The 18799-nt window shown below is 47.3% G+C and overlaps 1 protein-coding gene across 2 annotated transcripts in view; it reads right to left on the bottom strand.

Annotated features, from left to right (window-relative positions):
* Nucleotides 1–18799, bottom strand: part of ZFPM1 (zinc finger protein, FOG family member 1) — a 196609-nt gene that overhangs the window by 16893 nt on the left and 160917 nt on the right. For both annotated transcript variants that reach the window (XM_043989163.1, XM_043989164.1), the window contains exon 5: nt 2693–2795. In XM_043989163.1, the coding sequence (XP_043845098.1) occupies nt 2693–2795 (103 nt within the window). The remainder of the gene's footprint in view (nt 1–2692; nt 2796–18799) is intronic.

The following is an 18799-nucleotide window of genomic DNA, read 5'->3' as shown; positions in this document are numbered from 1 at the left end:
TAAGCCCAGGGGAATACAAAGAGAAGGATCCCTGCTCTCAGGAAGCTCACATTCTAACTGGGAGTCAAAGCACACATAGGAAGGTATGGCTGCAGGGCAGATGGAAAACCCCGGTGGTCCTGAGGGGTCACAGCCAGGGCATTCAGAGTGTTGGGGGTGAGGGGAAGAGAAAGAGAGACTCTAAGTTATCTAAAGGCAGAGACTTTTAGATTGGCAGGAGGCTTCTGGCACTCCTATTCAACAAGCCTGGGGCAGACTGAGTTTACCCTCAGTCTCACTGGCTTTAAGGGGAATGGAGGGATTGTGTATCTGAACAGACCCCGACTCCAGGTGTGACACCCAGGCCTTCCCCTTGGTTCCATAAGCTTTAATGGAAATGCTATGCTGCATTAAAACACACCCTCACCCCATATCATACAGCCTACAACCCCTTGTTGTTAAGCTGTTCTTGAAACATCACTTCCAGGAAGTCTTCTCTGGCTAGCTGGTAAGGAGGGAGCCAATTTCCCCTTGCCCCACCCTTTCTAAACACGACTCTCCTATCATCCACATCCTGCTCAGACCAAGTGCTCGGCCCTCTGTGTGCATAGTCCGATGGATACGTCATTAATTTTTTAAAAAGTATTTAATTTGTGTCTTTGCTCAATGTTTGTTCAGTTGTCTGCAGTCATTTATATCTGTCTGCGACAGTGTGTCTGTCTCAGATCGTAAACCCCCAGAGGGCAAGGACGTATCTGTTTAACTCACTCTGGACAGTGCCTGGCAGAGTGCTGTGGCCAGATAGGCCGTTAATAAATGGGTTTGGATGGGGCTAGTGATGGCAGTGATAAAGAGAGGCAGCTCCGTGTGGTACACAGGGCCCTGGCCTGGGAGGCAGGAGCAGACCTCGGGTGAGGGACCAACCCCACCGGTGGCTAGTTGCCGTGTCCCCTTGGGGGAAAACCCTCTTGTCTTGAATACTCATTTTTCTCTTCTGCCAGATGCAAAGGGCTGACCCTTAGGCTTCAGGGCTGGAAAGGATCATCTGATCTAATGCCCTCATTTTGCAGGCAAGAGAACTGAGGCCCAGGGAAAGGATGTGACTTCCTTATAGCCACATCCCAGATTCTCCCATCATCTGAGTCTGGTCCAGTACAGGGGCTCTGATGAGCTAATTGAGGCAAGGTGCTTTTTATAGACAAATGCACATAGAGAAATTTATATCCCTAGATATGAGAGGCATCATGTCTTTATGGCCAGAGAGCTGGCCACACAGAGTCAGGCTGGCTGTGTCACCCCGGGCCTCTGCACATCCCCAGGTAACTCATTAAGGCTTTAAGTTTTAAGTTATACAACAGGGACCAACCTGTACCCATGGAAAAAGTTTTGTTATGGGAATTTACTGTCTCAACATAACCACAAGTATAGGCCAATGGGAAAAATTACCTATCATCTATCTATCCATCCATCCACCCATCATCTGTTTGTTCGTCTGTCCATCCATCCATCCATCCATCCATGAATCTATCTACCCACCCATCCATCCATCCATCTATCCATTTATCAACCCATGCATCCATGTATCCATCCATTCATCCATTATTAATGTAGTATCTGTCTATCTCTCATCTAACAATCTATCCAGCCGTCTTTCTATCATTCGTTGATCTATCATCTATCAGATCTATCTACCTATCTGGATTGGGCATGCACCCATGATTTCATGGATTTAGGGAATTCCCCAATGAAGATGCTCTCTTTGCCAATGCAGATCAGAAGCTTCTCTGAAATTTTTGGTCTTACAGAGTGGTCTAGGTTCTGCAAAGATGTCAAAATCAGGCCCACAAAACTCCCAAGTGAGGCTTGAACCAGATTAAAATATCACTGGGAAATGTTTAACAATATAAATAAAAGTACAACACAACACATTACTGTTGTTCAGTCATGTCCAGCTCTATGTGATGGAGAAAATCCATGACAAAGATAGTGGAATGGTTTCTCATTTCCTTCTCCATTGGTCCCTACCTTTTTTTTTAACAGATGAGGAACTAAGGCAAATAGGAGTTAAGTAACTTGTCCAGGGTCACAGAGCTAGTAAGTGTCTGAGGTAAGATTTGAACTCAAGCCTTCCTGACTTCAGGCCCAGCGCTCTATCCACTGAATCACCTATCTGTCTCCACAATACAACATACATAATGTTAATTTGTGGTTTTCTAAGTCAAAATGACATCTACAGAGGAGTTGGACAACACTAGTCTAGAGCATTGGGTCAGTTAGGTTAAGTGACTTACCCAAGGTCACATCACCTATCATCAATTTATCTTGTTCAAGGCAAGGCCTGAATCCAGGTTTCCCTGGTTCCCTGTTGCCCCTCTATGATGAGCTATTATCATTAGGACAATTATAAACAGGAGACCCCATCACATACAGTGGTGGAGTCTGTCTTTGAATTGAGGCTCTGCTTCTTACTTTGTGACCTTGATGAAAGTCACTCAGGCTCAGTTTATTCATCTGTAAAATAAAAGGGTTACATTGGATAGCCTCTGGGGTCCCTTCCACTGCTAAGGTCCCTAAGCACTTGGCTTGGGGAAGACTGGGTGACCCATGGCCAGGGCCCCTGGTGGCCTTTCTGGGTGGTGGGGTCCCTCAAAGGGGCAGCCCCACAGAGCAGTCAGCACCCCTCCATCCCCCAAGGACTGCACACAATACCAACCCTTCTTGAAGATCACCGAGTTGGCATCGGCTTCATTCGAGACCAGGGGGAGCTTGGTCAGCCAGCAGCACTCCTCTCCCAACAGCAGGGTCACGGGCGGGCTCTGTTGGTAGCAGAAACATGAGAAAGAGGGCAAGGGTCAGTGATGTCACCGGCACACCCCTGGATCGAGCCGGGGACAAAGCGACGGCAGGAAGAAAGGGGCTGGATGGGCCAGGCCCTTTAACCCACTCTCGGCCCACCCTGGAAGGCTGGGGCTGGGTGGTGGCAGGCCTTTGGAGGATGGACCTTCCAAGAAAGGTTGAGACTGGTATCTAGCTCTGAGGTGGACCAACTAAGCTGGCCTCAAGGTCATTTCTTATCATCCCAACACAAGGCTCTTAACCTGGGGCACAAAGACCCCCACGGGTCTCTCTGTGGAGACACGGGGGGGGGGGTCTATGAACTTGAAAATTTTTTTCCCAAACTAAAATTTAACTTTTCTTTCAATTATGAATGTGGGCAAAAACCCAATTCTTCTCCGCAGGGGTCTACAGGCTTCTCTAGACTAGCAGAGCTCGTGTTTGAGCCAAAGGTCTTCTGACTTGAGATCCTTTGAAGCACAGACTGCCGGATTGGAGGAAAGCAGACTCGGGCCCGAATCTAACCTCAGACTCTTATGGGGAGTCACTTAATGCTGCCTGTCTCAGTTCCCTCATCTGTAAAATTGGAGTAATCCTAGCACAACTACCTCCCAGGGCCAGAGTGAGGATCAAACGAGATCCTTTTTGTAAAGTGCTTTATAAATGCTAGTTATTGTCATGAATTGTGGCGTCGTGAATGTGTTCTTCGGTCATCCCTCTTTGGATAAGATGGAGGTGGTGAGTTCTAGAGTGGTTTTGATTTGGTTTAGGAACGATCTAGAGCTTGGCCGAGGCTTCTGCCCTGCCCATCCCCCCTATCCCTGGCCAGCAGCCTAGGAGCTGCTCCTCCAGGGTCAGCCGCGTTCCCTCTTCTCTATGACATCTTAGTACTCGGGCCTTTAGAGCCTGTTGGCCCTCTGCCCAAGGGGACAGTGGCCAAGGAGACTCTCCCTTTCCCTTTTGTGCTGTGGACTTCATCTGGAGTTCAGTGGGAGGTCAGGTGGTTAGTTAGTGAGCATTCATTAAGTGCCGGGCACTGGGCTAAACTCTGAGGATGCAAAGAAAGGCAAAAGACTGTTCCTACTCTCTAGGAACTTACAATCGAGTGGAGGAGATGACAAGCAAACAAATACGTACAAACACTTCATATACGAGATAAAGAGGAAATTTTTGGAAGAGGGAAGATGCTAGAATTAAGAAGGGATGAATGGGGGCAGCTGGGTGGCATAGTGGATAAAGCACCGGCCCTAGATTCAGGAGGACCTGAGTTCAGATCTGGCCTCAGACACTTGACACTCACTAGCTGTATGACCCTGGGCAAGTCACTTAACCCTCATTGCCCTGCCAAAAACAAAAGAGAGAGAGAAGAGAGAAGAGAAGAGAAGAGAAGAGAAGAGAAGAGAAGAGAAGAGAAGAGAAGAGAAGAGAAGAGAAGAGAAGAGAAGAGAAGAGAAGAGAAGAGAAGAGAAGAGAAGAGAAGAGAAGAGGAGGGGAGGGGAGGGGAGGGGAGGGGAGGGGAGGGGAGGGGAGAGGGAGAGAGATGCTACAGAGGTGATATCAACAGCCTTGGCAATAGCTTGGATGTGGGAGAGGGGGAGGTGCGAGACTGTAGGAAGCAGAGGACAACACCTGTGTGCCTGAGCCTCACCTTATGGTGAGCCTAGGGGATGAGAGCATGGTGGTACCCTCTGTATTGGGCAGGTATTTTAGAGCTGATGACGTAATGTTTTTTCCTTTTCACTTCTACTTTTTTCTTTTTTTTCTTTTTTTTTTTTTTACGGGGCAATGGGGTTAAGTGACTTGCCCAGGGTCACACAGCTAGTAAGTGTCAAGTGTCTGAGGCCGGATTTGAACTCAGGAACTCCTGAATCCAGGGCCGGTGCTTTATCCACTGCGCCACCTAGCCGCCCCTCACTTCTACTTTTTTCAAAACACGCTGACATCCATTGCATTGAAGTGAACAAGGATGGATTTAGGCAGGCAGGGCAGGGTCTATTGATCCCATTTTGGGGGCGGGGTGAGGCAATTGGGGTTAAGTGACTTGCCCAGGATCACACAACTAGTAAGTGTTAGGTGTCTGAGGCCAAATTTGAACTCAAGTCCTCCTGAATCCAGGGCCAGTGTTCTATCCACTGCGCCACCTAGCTGCCCCTCAGACAATTGCTTTTTATTCTCAAGAGCCCTCCGCAGTCAGAGGTTGAGGCCCCTTGACCGAGAAACCTGCCCCAAATCACACACCGTTTGGAAGACAAGGACCAAAATGGAAACCCCCTCATTCCCATTGCCCTTAAGCACACAATCTTTAAGACCCCCTTCTTCAAACCCTACCTGGAGTGCTCATTTGTACCTCTCCCCTGCAACCACACCCTTGTGCGACTCCCCCCATCTCACCCCAGGCTGTTGTTGGCTGCTCATCCTCCATGAGACATGGGCAGCTTATCATGAACCAGAGAGACACAGGCAATGGACTTGTTATTTCCTCTGGCATGACCCATGGAGCATAGCTGTCCTCCAGCCACCAGTAGTAGAGGAAACATCAGTCACCTCGCCCTTAACCTCAGCCGGGTGCCAGGGAGAAGGCCAGGGAATGGAAGAGAGGGCTGTGGGGAGGGGTCAGGCACGTGACTGGTCCTTACACCAAGTAGGAAGCTTTAAGGTAGGACACAAGAACCGCAGAATGTTTGACTGGAAAAGGATTGTTCAAAGTTGGAGAATACCTTAGAACATAGAACATAGAACATCAAAGCTCAGAGGGCCTTTAGAACAGAGAATAACAGAACGGGCCAGAATATCAGAGCTGGAAACAATCTTAGAACAGAGAATGGAATGGCAAAGCTAGTAGGGACCTCAGAGCATAGAATGTCAGACCTAAGAGAATCTTGGGCAAGTCACTTAACCTCCACGGGTCTCAATTTCCTCATCTGAGGCTAGGGGGCAGCTAGGTGGTGCAGTGGATAGAGCACCGGCCCTGGATTCAGGAGGACCTGAGTTCAAATCTGGCCTCAGACACTTAACAATTACTAGCTGTGTGACCCTGGGCAAGTCACTTAACCCCAATTGCCTGACCCCCCAAAAAAGGAATTGGGCCAGACAACGTCTGTCTTTTCTAAGCTCTAGATATATAGTACTATGGTGCTAGCCTTTACTTCATTTTACAGAAGAGGAAACTGAGGCCTAGCAAAAAGGCACCCCCAAAGCAAGGTGCCAAGCCAGAATGAAATGGGACTTGGGTCTTCTGGTTTCCCAGAATGCCATGAGAAGATGCATCAGTTTAGGAGAAAGGAAGCATGGTCCAGGCCAGATGATGCCGATTGAATCTCCCAGCCTGGGGCATAGTTCTCAAGGCACTTTCAAACGTTCGGCAGTTTGGACCAGAGCCCTGACAAGGACTAAGACGTTGGGGGCAGCCCAGGATAGAGAAGAGGCCTTTGTCCTCCTTGTGGCTTGGACCGAGTACCACACCCTTCACTGAGCAGCCTAAGCTGGCTGGGAAATATCAGTGTCAGCACGTGTGTGTGTGTGTGTGTGTGTGTGCGCACGCGTGCGCATGTGTGCCCTACACAGCTGGGACCGCAAGTGCATAGCCCAACGGTACATATGTGTTCTCAGTCAGCTTTATCTTCTGGCTCATCTAAGGCCCCACGGAGGCCCCAGAACCTGGCCAGGCTTGCTGGGTCATAATGACAGTGACCTCTTACCTTGGTGGAGAAGAGATGTCCATGGCAGCCAAGACACCCACCTTCTGGGGCTAGCATGGCCATTCCCAGAATGGGTGAACTTGGGACAGTCACTGAATCATGCTGGGTCTCAGTTTCCTCATTTCTTAACTAGGCTCAGAGTCTCAAATTCACTAGGTTGGGGATGAGAACCAGAAGAGATAATGGTTCTGGAAAAGGGTAACAAGTGAGAGGTGACCAGCACATCTGGAGCTGGATTCCACGGGCAGCCATTCTCTGTCCCAGGGGAGAGGTCGCTGGTTCTGTGACCCAGCAAGCCTGGCTGGGTTCTAGGCCATTTCATGCTCCTGATGATGAAGCTGGTGGAGAAGCCAATCACCGAAAGCAGCTGATAGCAACTGTGCCTCGGTTTGACCATCTGTCAATTTATATTTTCTGGTTTCCTCCCAGCTGGAGAAACGGCTGAAAGGCTCGGGTCACATTCACCAAGCACTCACAGGAGAGGCACCTCATGAAAAAGCATACAGGAGAGTCTAATTTATCTTGGAAGGTTGGAGCAGAGCCCTTCTTGGAGGCAGGGGGATGGCCTAAATGACCTCTATGCATCCATTCCAACCCTAAGCTTTCTACCAAAGCACAGAGTGTCACTGCAAGTGGTGACAGAGAACAGGGGACCATCTTCCCCCAGAGAAACCCCAGTAGTCATGTGCTAAGATAGGGCTGACGGGGCAGGGTCCCCTCCCATGACTGACTCCCCATCCTGGTCTGCTCAGGGCAGAGGAGCATGGTGTATTGGAGGCGAAGGTATATGGAGAAGGAAACCCACTTCTCTATTTGGAAAAGCCTTGTCATGGGAGCCCCCGGCAACCGAGGCTCGGCAGCTCCTGTTTGTGCCTGGCCGGAGCCCGTCTCTGTCTCCATGTGTCTCTAATGAATATTAATGAGTGGAGGAGGGTAAAAAAAATTAATCTGGCTGATCCTTCGGTGGCTGCTGCAGTAACGATATGAAATCTAATTATTCGTCCCAATATTTCTAAACCCTCAAACTGAGACTGACAGTCTCCTGCTCGGTTTAAGGCTTATCACTCCAAGGAGCAGAGTGTTCACAGCTTGATAAAAACACACACACACACACACACACACACACACACATACAACTTGTGCTGATGGGGCAGAAACACTCCTAATTTTTCTGTGTGTGCTCTTTGAGGAAGATGGGGGAACGCCATATTTCTCAGCCTGAGCTGGTACCCTGTCTCTCTTTCCATCTGGAGGGACTGTGGCTTGGAGGAAGGGTGGGGAGGAGCAAGAAGAGGAGAGAAAGGAAGAGTGGAGACAAGGAGCGTGATGATAAAGGGCATGGGGATCGTCCTTCCAGAAGCCGCGCATGCGGGATGGAAGGGGTCGCAATGCACCTGTCCTCAGTTCTCAGGTACATTCAGGGGGCTCCCTGTCTCACTCCAGTGCAGTGAACTGGAAACAAAAGCCCTATCATTGGATGCAGGCGATGGCCCCTTTCTGGTTGGGACAATCCTGACAATCAGTCTCTAACCGGTTGTAGTCAGTCAGTTAACAAGCCTGCCGGTCTTCCTGGGACTACAAAGAAGGGCAAGACCTTCCTGCCTTCAAGGACCTTACAGTTTGATGGAATGTGAGGAAAGCACTTTCTAACTTAAAGTACTACAGGGATTAGAGCTATTGTGATTAGTGCTAATTATTATTACCCTCGGGCAGGAGGACAACAAAGGGGAGGGGGGGGGCTTTATTTGGGTGGGGTTCATCCAATGGCATGCTGGGAGGTATCTAACTAGCTGGTGGGGATCATGCACAAGATGCACTTTTACACATAAAATCCACATTTTCCCCTTCACTTTCTTAAGCCTTCAACAAGGCAATAAATAAACCCTGGTCTGCAGCAACTGACAATTTCTGAGGTGTCGCCACTCACAGACAAATCCAACAATCAGCTCTTGTGAGCTGGGAGGAGCTGGCTCCAGCACACCTCCCATTCCTCATTCGGGTGCTACCATCCAAAGACCTTTCTCTACCACTCTTGTATGTGTATGCTCAATTTCTTGTTGATCTGGCATTTCTAGAACTTCAATAAACTTTTACTAGGCACCTACTGCATGCAAACCCTTGTGTTCTAAAAAACAGATATGCAGGGCATCCCCAAAGTCTGAGCATACTAAGACTTTTGGGACATCCTATATAAAGATGAAAAACAAAAACAAAACCCACCACCAAAAACCCTGACACTATCCCTATCCTCAATGCACTGATAGTCTGATGATAAAGATTTACCCTAGGGGCAGCTAGGTGGCTCAGTGGATAAAGCACTGGCCCTGGATTCAGGAGTACCTGAGTTCAAATCTGGCTTCAGACACTTGACATTTACTAGCTGTGTGACCCTGGGCAAGTCACTTAACCCCCATTGCCCTGCAAAAATAAAATAAAATAAAGATTTGCCCCATCTTAATAGACAGTCATCTATCACCTGGCAATGGGAGGATCTGTCACTTGGCATTCAAGTCACAGGTAACCATAGAAAGAAGCTTTTTTTTTGGGGGGGGGGTGGGAGATGAGCTGGCCTCAAATGATAAATCCTGGTTTTAAAGGGTGATGGCCTCCAAGGGTGAGTCACGGGGCAGCCTAGAGAGCTGTCCAAAGTAGCTGCTCATTTGGGGTCCAGATCTTGTTTCTTGGCTTCAGTCAGACAAGGCACTCGAAGCCCTCTTGGCTAAAATCAGAAACAGCACCTCTCTGTCCTGGATGAGGACATTTAAGCAGGATAAGCCCACCATAAGCACCCAGCACACCCGCCTTGGCTGCAGTGGTCCTCGGGAAGTGGGGTATGGCCGAGAGGTCACGGGTTCAGAGTCAGACGATGGAGATTTAAATACCCGTCCCATTATTGTCACCTGTGTGACCTCACGTGTCTGCACTTCCTTCCCTTCTGCTTGTTCATGGATCAAAGGAGGGGAGGTGAGGGGAGGGGTCCTCTCTCCAGTGTTCCCACCAGCTGCAGCTCAGCTAGGCCAGTGTCCCTGTACCCGCCCCCGCCCTCTCTCTCCCCCCCACCTCTCGCCCAGGGAGTGTGGGTTCACAGCAAAGGGAAAACGTTGGGGTCAGGAAGCAGATTTCTGTTTCTGGCTTCCCCTGTGGAGTTATTTGAAATAGCGAGGAGGCCGATTGTTTATTTTTTCCCCCACAATTCCGAATGGTAACATAACAGCAGCTCTTTTCTCTGGGCTTTCAAAGGCTCCAGTCCATGGCCGAGATAGGCCCCTTTCCCTTCACCCCACTCTACCCAATGGGTGTGGGGGGGGGTCCGGACCTGCCACGGGGTGTCGGGGAAATGAGCTACTTTTAATTTCCCGACTGATTGTTTCTGCCAAAACCATCTAAAGTCGAGGGGCTGCCTGTGGGTACTCCTTCTTTCCCCCTTCCCACCAGGACCTTCCTTGAAGGGCACACGACTCCTTGATTGTTCACTTGGGGGCTCGGGAAAACATCCGGAGCCCTCCGTCCCACAGCAGCAGATGGAAGCCAGTGGCTTCCAAGTGCCATCCCAGCACCCTCTTTGCCCTTGGGACTTGTCCTCCCTGCTCTTCAAGGCCCAATCGGGGGATAACAGCCACTTTAAATTTTCCTGGTGGATCTGAGAACCCTCCTTGTTTTCCCCCTAACAAAGAGGTCAGTGTCTCCATTGTGCACCCGGCCTGATAACCATCAGAAACTCTATCTCTACCGCATCCGCTGTTACAACTTTATCTGGGGCTGCTCCGAACCCTCACTGTACGTCTCATAAAACAGCATCAAAAAAAGGGGGGAGAGGGAAGGGCGTCCCCGGTTATTAATTAACTTTAAAGCGCTGGGGGGAGGGGGGCCAGACCCAGGGCGACTCCAGGCTCCCGTGCAATCAGCCGGGGAGGGGGAGAGGGGAGGGAGGTTGGAGACCACTTCAAAAAGCAGTGGCCCCAGACTGTTCTGTCTGCCTCCCCCAGGTGAGCTCGGCAGTGGCCGCTTGGGAAGGGGAGGGCAAGGCAGGGGAAGGAGGGAACTGGGCCCTCCCCCCCAGCCAGGCGCCAGAGGCACCGCTGGGTCTGTGTGAGACGGGAGGAAACTCAGTGTCACTGTGAGAGACCCCAACTGAAAAACCACCAGGTTCAAGGGAGGGTCAGGCCTGGGATGGGACCCAGAGACAGGGCTGAGCCACTTCTTTGCTGTTTGCTTGGGAGAGACAAGACAAGGAAAAGTTCCAACTCCCCTGACTGGCATTAGGGCCTTCCACAACCTGACACCACCCTGGCATACTCTCTTCTACATACCCCATACTCCAACCAAACTGGACAAACTAACTGTGCCCTCTCATGTAGAAAGTAGAGACTTTCTGCTGATGTGGTCCCAGTTCCTGGAATGTCTTATCTCTTCCTCCATTCACTTGTCAAATTCCTCTCCCGCCTTTAAAATATAATTCAATTGCCCCCTTCTTCCAGGAAGCCTACCCTGATATGCCCCTCTGGGCCTCACTTTGTTCTGAAACTTATCATTAATTATTGCTTGCTTGGATCTCTAGATGGGTCCTAAGTCCCTGCTAGAGGTAAGCTTTTACCTAAACTTTTTCTCTCACCCTAGTCTTAGCACAGTGCTCAGTATGCAATAAACACTTTAATGGAAGCTTTTGAAGAATCAACAAGGTGGGAAGACTGGACCTAACCTCCTTCTACCCTTCCAGACTTCTCACTCCTAATTCCCCTCCATGAAAATTCTTGGCATTCTACAAACTAACAAACAAACAAACAAAATTCTTGGCGTTCTTCACAGTTGATATTTATCTCCTGACCTGAGAATTTCTGATGCTGTGCACACTCCTGCTTAGAACATTCCCTGATCACATCTGTCTCTTGGTTTGCTGGCTTCTTTCAAGATTCAGTTAAGAGCCTTTCTCAGGTCCCCCAGCTGCTGGTGCCTTCAGCTCTCAGATTCCCTACTGTGTATTCTATACATGTCTTGTATATCATCTCCCCTGTTAGAATGTGAACTCCTGGAAGGCAGGAACTATTTTTGCCTTTCTTGTATTCCCCAGCACTTAGCCCAGTGCCTCACATATAGTCAGTGCTTCATAGATGCCCAATGGCTGAACTCATGTGGGCCCACTGTTTGGTTTCTGCCTTTCTTTGTATTCCTAATACCTGGCACAGTCAGTCAGTCAGTCAATTATTTTACTGCATTATATATTGTATTAATATGCACTTATTAGGTGCCTACTATTTCCCAGGAACTGTGCTAAAGGCTGAGGTTTTAACAAAGAGAAAAGACAATCTATACTGTACTCTCAAGGAGTTCCCTGATTATCCAAACTAAATGATCAAAGGCCTACTATATGCCAAACTCTTGAAATATCAGGATTTTGTTCAGGTGTTTTCAATTGTATCTGACTCTTTGTGACCCCATTTGGGGTTTTCTTGACAAAGATACTAGAGTGGTTTGCCATTTCCTTTGCTACTTAATTTGACAGGTGAGGAAACTGAGGTAAACAGGGTTAAGTGACTTGCCCAGGGTCACACAGCCAGTAAGTGTCTGAGGACAGATTTGAATTCAAGTCCTCCTGACTCCAGGCCTGGCATTCTATCCCATTAGGCCACCCAGCTGACTGGGATAAGGAAGTATAAATACCATTCCTGACCTCTGGGAGTTTCTAATCTAATTAAGAAGGTAAACTATATACAATGGGGTAGGGATCCAAGAAACAGATAGTAAGTGCTGTAAGGGATAGCATCTAGCCTGAAGTCAAGAAGACTATCTTCATGAGTTCAAATCCAGCCTCAGACACTTGGTGGCTCTGTGACCCTGGACAAGTCCCTAGGCCAAGTCCACACAACCAGCAAGGATTCACACATCCAGAACCATAGAAGAGAAAAGAATGTCAGAAGAGAGGCTGTCTACAATATCCCTGACAAGTGAAGTGTCCAAGTTCTACTGCAGCAAGGGGACCCTGCTGCCTCCTGAGGTAGCCCATTTCCCTTCTTCAAGCTTTAATTATTGGAGCATCCCCCCCCCATTGAGGTTTTCTGCAACAGAACAAGACTAATCCTTCTTCCACAAGTCCAGTCATTTATTAAGTGCTTACTGTGTACCCAGTACCGTGATAAATGTTGAGAATAAAGGCCACCCTGCAAGGCAGATGATGCAAAGACCAATATTGTCCCTGGAAACAAGCTTAGGGGTAGAGCCAAGTCATTTGCAACCAACTCCAGGGCTCTTTCTATTATACCCTAATGACTCTGTACCAGGGCCTTCATTCAGGAGAATGAAACAGCTCCTGTCAAGGGAAACTCAAGGCCTTGGAGTCAGGAAGATCTGAGTTCAAATCCTGACATAGTCATTAATTTAGCTGTAGGACTCCAGGCAAGTGACTTCACCTCTCTCAGGTTCAGTTTCTTCTTCTGTAAAATGCGGGTAATAATAGTACTTACCTCCCAGGGTTGTTGGGAGGATCAAAGTAGATAAGTAAGCGCTTTGAGAATCTTGAAGTCCTATATAAATGCTGGCTATTATCTTACGGAGTAATTATTATTTGTCTAATATACAGGCTCCTCCATATAGTTAGATTAAGTGTCTGGGTGCCCACATGGCAAAAAACTGGGCCTTTTGGGTTCAGCAGAGCAGAGTTATGGCAGATTCCTGTTTTTGACAATTACAGGAACCAGATAAGATTGATGACAGAGTATGGATTCTGCTGGGTGATGGAGGTAAGGGCTTGATTTCCATGGCCTTTAAGAGAGGTAAGCAATCACTGTTTGTCTCAAAGATGCATTTTGAGGATGCCAGGGATAAAAATCTTGATATGTACTTTAAGCACTGAAGGAGAGGAATTAGAGAAAAAGAATCAAAATCTTAGCACTAAAAGGGACCTCAGGGGGGATCAAGTCCAAACCCCACACTTTACATATGGGGAAACTGAGGCCGCTTCAGGTAGGAAGAAGGAACAATGATGAGTTTGGGAAAGAGATCACAAATCTGGCTGAAGCAAGTGTCCCAACTTACAAAAAAGAAGGGAAGAGAACAGGAGTCTGAGAGCTTAAACTGTGATTCCTGGGACCAACTCTAGATGGGATAATGAAAGACAGTGCTTACAGAGAGCTGTCCTTCAGGACAATTCACATCAGAATATCCTCATTTGCTTTTCTGACAGGATTATGACATAATCAGATGAGGAGATTGCTTCAAGCATCTGATAAAACCTATGGTGCTATTCTGTGGAGAAGATGTAGAGATAAGGGCTGGAGGATAATACAGTCAGGTGAGTTCAGAAATGGTTGGGTGGCCAGTTTGTTAATGGTGCAAGGTCAGCCTGACAGGAGGCCTTATCCAGTACTGGTTAACATCTTTATCATCGACATGGATAAAGGCATAGGTGGTGCACTCATCAAACTTGCAGATGATGCCACGCTGGGAGGGATCACCGACAGCGTGATCTTGGCATCTGAGAGCATTGGGCTAAACTAAGTAAGAAGAGATTCAAGAGGGATAGATTTAAGATTTTGTATTTGGGTTAAAATAAAAAATGACCCTCATGAGTATAAGATGGGGGAGGCACAGATAGACAGCAGTTGTTCTGAAAAAGATCTGGGGTTTCTAGTGGGTCACAGGATCAATGAGTCAGCAGTGAGGTGAGATAAGGTGGTCAGTAAAGTTAATACAATTTTGGACTACATTAAGAGGGCTATGGGGGCACCTCCCAGCTTTGATGGAGTCATAAATTTAACTTTGTCCCCAGTTAAAGTTTATCTTAAGGGCAGGTAGGCAGCATAGTGGATAGAGTGCTGGGCATCTTCCTGAGTTCAAATCTGGCCTCTGACACTAGCTGTGTGACCCTGGGAAAGTCGGTTAACCCTGTTTACCTCAGTTTCCTCATCTGTCAAAATAATCTGGAGAAGGAAATAACAACCACTCCAGTATCTCTCCAGAGAAATCCCCAAGTGGGGTCACAAAGAGTCGGACACGACTGAACAAGAACAACAAAAGATGGCCGTAGCTCCCAGAAATAGGGAGGGGGATATTCCCCCTGGACTCTGCCCTCCCGGACCCCATCTGGCATCTCATCTTCAGTTCTAGGTGCCACAGTTGAAGGAGGACGTTGATAAGTTGGAGAGTGCCAAGGAAGGCTATCTAGAATGCTGAAGGGTCTTTTTTCTTTGTCATATGAGGAATGATTGCAGGAACTAGTGTTTAGTCTGGAGAAGAGAAGACTCAGGTGAGACATGATATCTGTCTTCAAGTATCTGAAAAACTGTCACATGAAGAGAGATAAGGCTTGTTCTGTTTGGTCCATGGGAGCAATGAAGGGAAGGTGGGATGTCAGGAAAAGCTCTCCTAACAATGAGAGAGGGTCCCCCAATAGTAGCTTCTCCTGCCCTGGAGATGTTCATGCAGAGGCCAGACAACTGCTTGTTAGGCAGATCATAGCGGGATGCATGTTTGTGTAGAGGGCCCGTGGATCCCCCTCCATCTCTCAACTTCTGTGACAATGGGGGTGGGAGATCTACATTATCCAGGCATTTCCCTGTCCAAAATCAAAGCAGCAGCTTCCGGAGTGGCCTTAATGATAACTTTATCCTTCAAAAGGTGGCAGAGCCAACAAATTCTATTTTGGATTCTCAGTTTGCGGTTGCTTCATCTCATCAACCAATATGGAGAGACTGATTACTGGAGGAAGGGATGAGGGGAAACCTGGGGAGAGGCAACCACTGCCTCTTAGAGTTTGCGACAGAAAAGGGGAAAGGTGGAGATAGTCTGATGTGGAGCCCAGATCTTGGGAAAACAGATTTCAAAAGGTTAAGAAGGTTCCTATGGACTAAAATTCCAGAAGGAAAGTCAGCCCAGGAGGAATGGGGGATTCCTAAGAACAAAATTCTGAAGATACAAAAATAACTATTCTAAGGAGGAAGAAGAATGGTGGTTGTCTGAAGAGACCAATGTGGATGCATAGGGAACTCATCAACTGACTATACAGCAGATGCAAGCAGAGGATAGAAACAGGAGTATCACACTCGTCTGTGCATATAGTGTTAGGGACACTAAAGATCAGAATAAGGAGAGAGAGAGAAAGAGAGAGAGAGAGAGAATGAGAATGAATATGTGTGTGTGTCTGTCTGTCTGTCTTGGCAGAGAGGGGGAACCAAGGCCAAAAATAACCAAAAAATAGCTTCATGGGTTTTTTCCTTCTTTATTTTGTTAGCTATTCTGGGAGAAGGAGGAGTATCAAAGAAGTGATAGGGCTACTTCTTTGGGTGTATTGGATGGTGATAACATAGGCAAGGAAAATCTGCCTCACTCTCATATTCTTTGCTAGGAAGAATACTCTCTGTGGTGAAAATGACAATAAAAATGGGTAAATAGATTCAGTTTTTCTGTTGCGTCTAATTCTATGTGACCCCAAGCAAGGTTTTCTTGGCAAAAAATACTGGAGTGCATTGCCATTTTCTTCTCTCCAGCTCATTTTACAGATGTGGAAACTGAGGCAAATAAGTTGAAGTGATTTGCCCAGGGTCACACAGCTAGTAAGTCTCTGAGGCCAGATTTGAACTCAGGAAGATGAGTCTTCCTGACTCCAGGCCCAGTGCTCTAGCCAATGGAGCACCTAGCTGCCCCTGGTAGCTTGTAGTTGACACTTAAGATAGGTAAGGAGACAGCAAAAAAACCATGAAACTTGCCCTTGATGCATTGCTATCATCTGGCCCAGATGAACTACCTCCTGGGTACTGGAAGAACTGGCAGATGGGATGGTTAGGCCAGTCCATGTTAAATGAAGGACAGTGGACAAGAAGGAGAGGACCCAAAGACCTGGAGAAGGTCAAATGTCTTGACCTTCAAGGTAGGGAAAACAACAATCTCCATACAATGGGCCTGTGAACTTGACTTTGCTTCTTGGGAAATTCCAGGAGGGATCATTAAAGAAATGCTCATTGAACATTTGGAAAGTGAAGAGATGAATAACTCCGGTATGACTTCATTGAGATCAGGTCATACCAGACTAACCTTATTTCCTCTTCTGATAGCGTTTCCAAACTGGCAGATCAGGGGAATGCTGCAGATTTTGTTTATCTAGATTTTAGCAAAGGATTTGATAAATTATCTCACCATTCTTGTGGGGAAATGCTATTTAATATATTTATCTTTGGGCAGACTTCTAGAATCTGCAGATGACAAAAAGCTAGGAGGCAGAGCTACAACAGGGGATGATAGAGTCAGGATGCAGCTGCCCCCCCCCCAGACACACACACACACACACACACACACACACACACACACACACACACACACACACACTGTAAAAGAATCTTGACAGGCTAGAAAGATAGTTTTCCAACTTTTTAGTCTCATTTGCACTTAAAAATTATTATGGACTCCCCAAAGAGCTTGTTTGTTTGGGTCATATCTATCAATATTTATTGCATTAGAAATTAAAACATCTTACTATTATTTTGGAAACACTTTTGACCTCACAGACCTTCTGAAAGGGTCTTGGAGATTCTTGGGATTTGATGTCTTAACAATCAGAGTTGTCCAAAAATGATAACTTCCCCCAGGATGACAGGAGTCCCTGAGACCCTCAGATCACATTTTGAGAATAACTGGGCTAAATTATTGGACTGAATCTAATCAGGTAAAATGCAATAGAGGTAAAAACAAAATCTTATACCTTGGTTTAAGAAAATCAGCTTCATGACGAGACAGCAGGTCTCTGGAAAAAGATCTGGAGGTCTTGGTAGATTTTGACCTCAGTATGAGTCTGCAGAGTGATATAATGGCTCCCAAACACTGACATTATCTTGGGTTAGATTGAGAAGCCTAGTGTCCAGGATAAGGGACGCAATTATCCCATGATACTCCACTCAGGTCAGACCACATCTCTTTTTGTTTCTGGGTGCCATATTTTAGGACTGACATTGATAAACCAGAGGACAAGTAGGGTAGTGAAGGGGCTTGAAATCATACTGGAAGAATGGAGGCTAAAGGAATTTGGATGTTTCCAATGGAGAAGACTTAAGGGTGAACCCAATATTGGTCCTCAAGTATTTGAAAGCCTCCTAAGAAAATGATATATTAAACTCATTCTTCTCTAGAATATAGAAATAAGAACAATGGACAGAAGTTTCAGAAAGGGAGATTTAATCATGATATAGGGGGAAATGTCCTACTAATTAGAATTAGGGGAATGGGTTTCCTCTGGAGTTTGTGCGTTTCTCTCTCATTGGAATTTGTTTTGTTGTTTGTCCTTTGTTCTTCAAGAGGACCATGACATCAGGGTGATGTCAGGACTTGCACTGAATTGGATTTAAGTGAGGTCACCAGCCTCACTCTCTCCTCCAGAGCCATCTGGGGTCCAGTGGACTGGATATACATCAGAATGACTAGAGATGGCTCCAGATGTTTAAGGCAATTGGGGTTAAATGACTTGCCCAGAGTCACACAGCTAGTAAGTATCTGAAGTGAGATTTGAACTCAGGTCTTCTTGACTCCAGGGCCAGTGCTCTATCCACTGTGTCACCTAGCTGCCCCCTCCCTCACATCAAGGAAAGGCTGGATGAGTACTTCTTATGTAAGCCATAGAATGGATGCTTATAAGGACAGATAGGTGGCGCTGCAGTGGATAGAGCACTGGCCCTGGAGTCAGGATGACTTGGGTTCAAATTTGACCTCAGGGATTTACTAGCTGTGTGATCCTGGGTAAGTCACTTAACCCACAGGGTTGCCTCCAGCTCTGTGGCTCTCTGACAAATCTCCTTCTAAAACCTCAAGTGAATCTGACCAATAGTTACAGGGTTCCATCAAGGTCACTCATTCCAGCAGGGATACAAACTCATGGGATGAATATCATGCTTGATCTTCAGGCTCCCTACAAAGATTTCTAGTAGTCTAACCCTCTCATTGAACAGATAAAGGTCCAGAAGGGTTTAGTGATTTGTCTAAGGCCAGAAAGGTATTGTGTCTGAGGCTAGATTTGAACTCAGGTCCTCCTGACTCCAGGGACTAGCTGCCCCTACTCAAATCCAGGTCTGTGGCCTCCAAACTCATTATTCTCCATCCAGAGCTGGGTACTTCACCTTCAGATCTGTAGCTCTTCCTAAGGGGGCTTAGAATGGGAGAGACTTGGAGAAGAGCCTGGCCCGCCTGGGTGGGGAGCCACCAGCATCTAGGACATCTTTTCCCATTGTTACTCCACTCCTCCCTTCCCTCTGGGCAGGGGAGGGGGTGTTGAAGCTTCCTATCTTAGATAATCAGGCCAAGGAAGGGCCTGG

This window comes from Dromiciops gliroides, chromosome 2 (genome assembly GCF_019393635.1).
Source record: "Dromiciops gliroides isolate mDroGli1 chromosome 2, mDroGli1.pri, whole genome shotgun sequence".
Classification (NCBI taxonomy): domain Eukaryota; kingdom Metazoa; phylum Chordata; class Mammalia; order Microbiotheria; family Microbiotheriidae; genus Dromiciops; species Dromiciops gliroides.
Note: the sequence above shows the minus strand (reverse complement) of the source record. Positions and strands in the feature narration are given on the sequence as shown.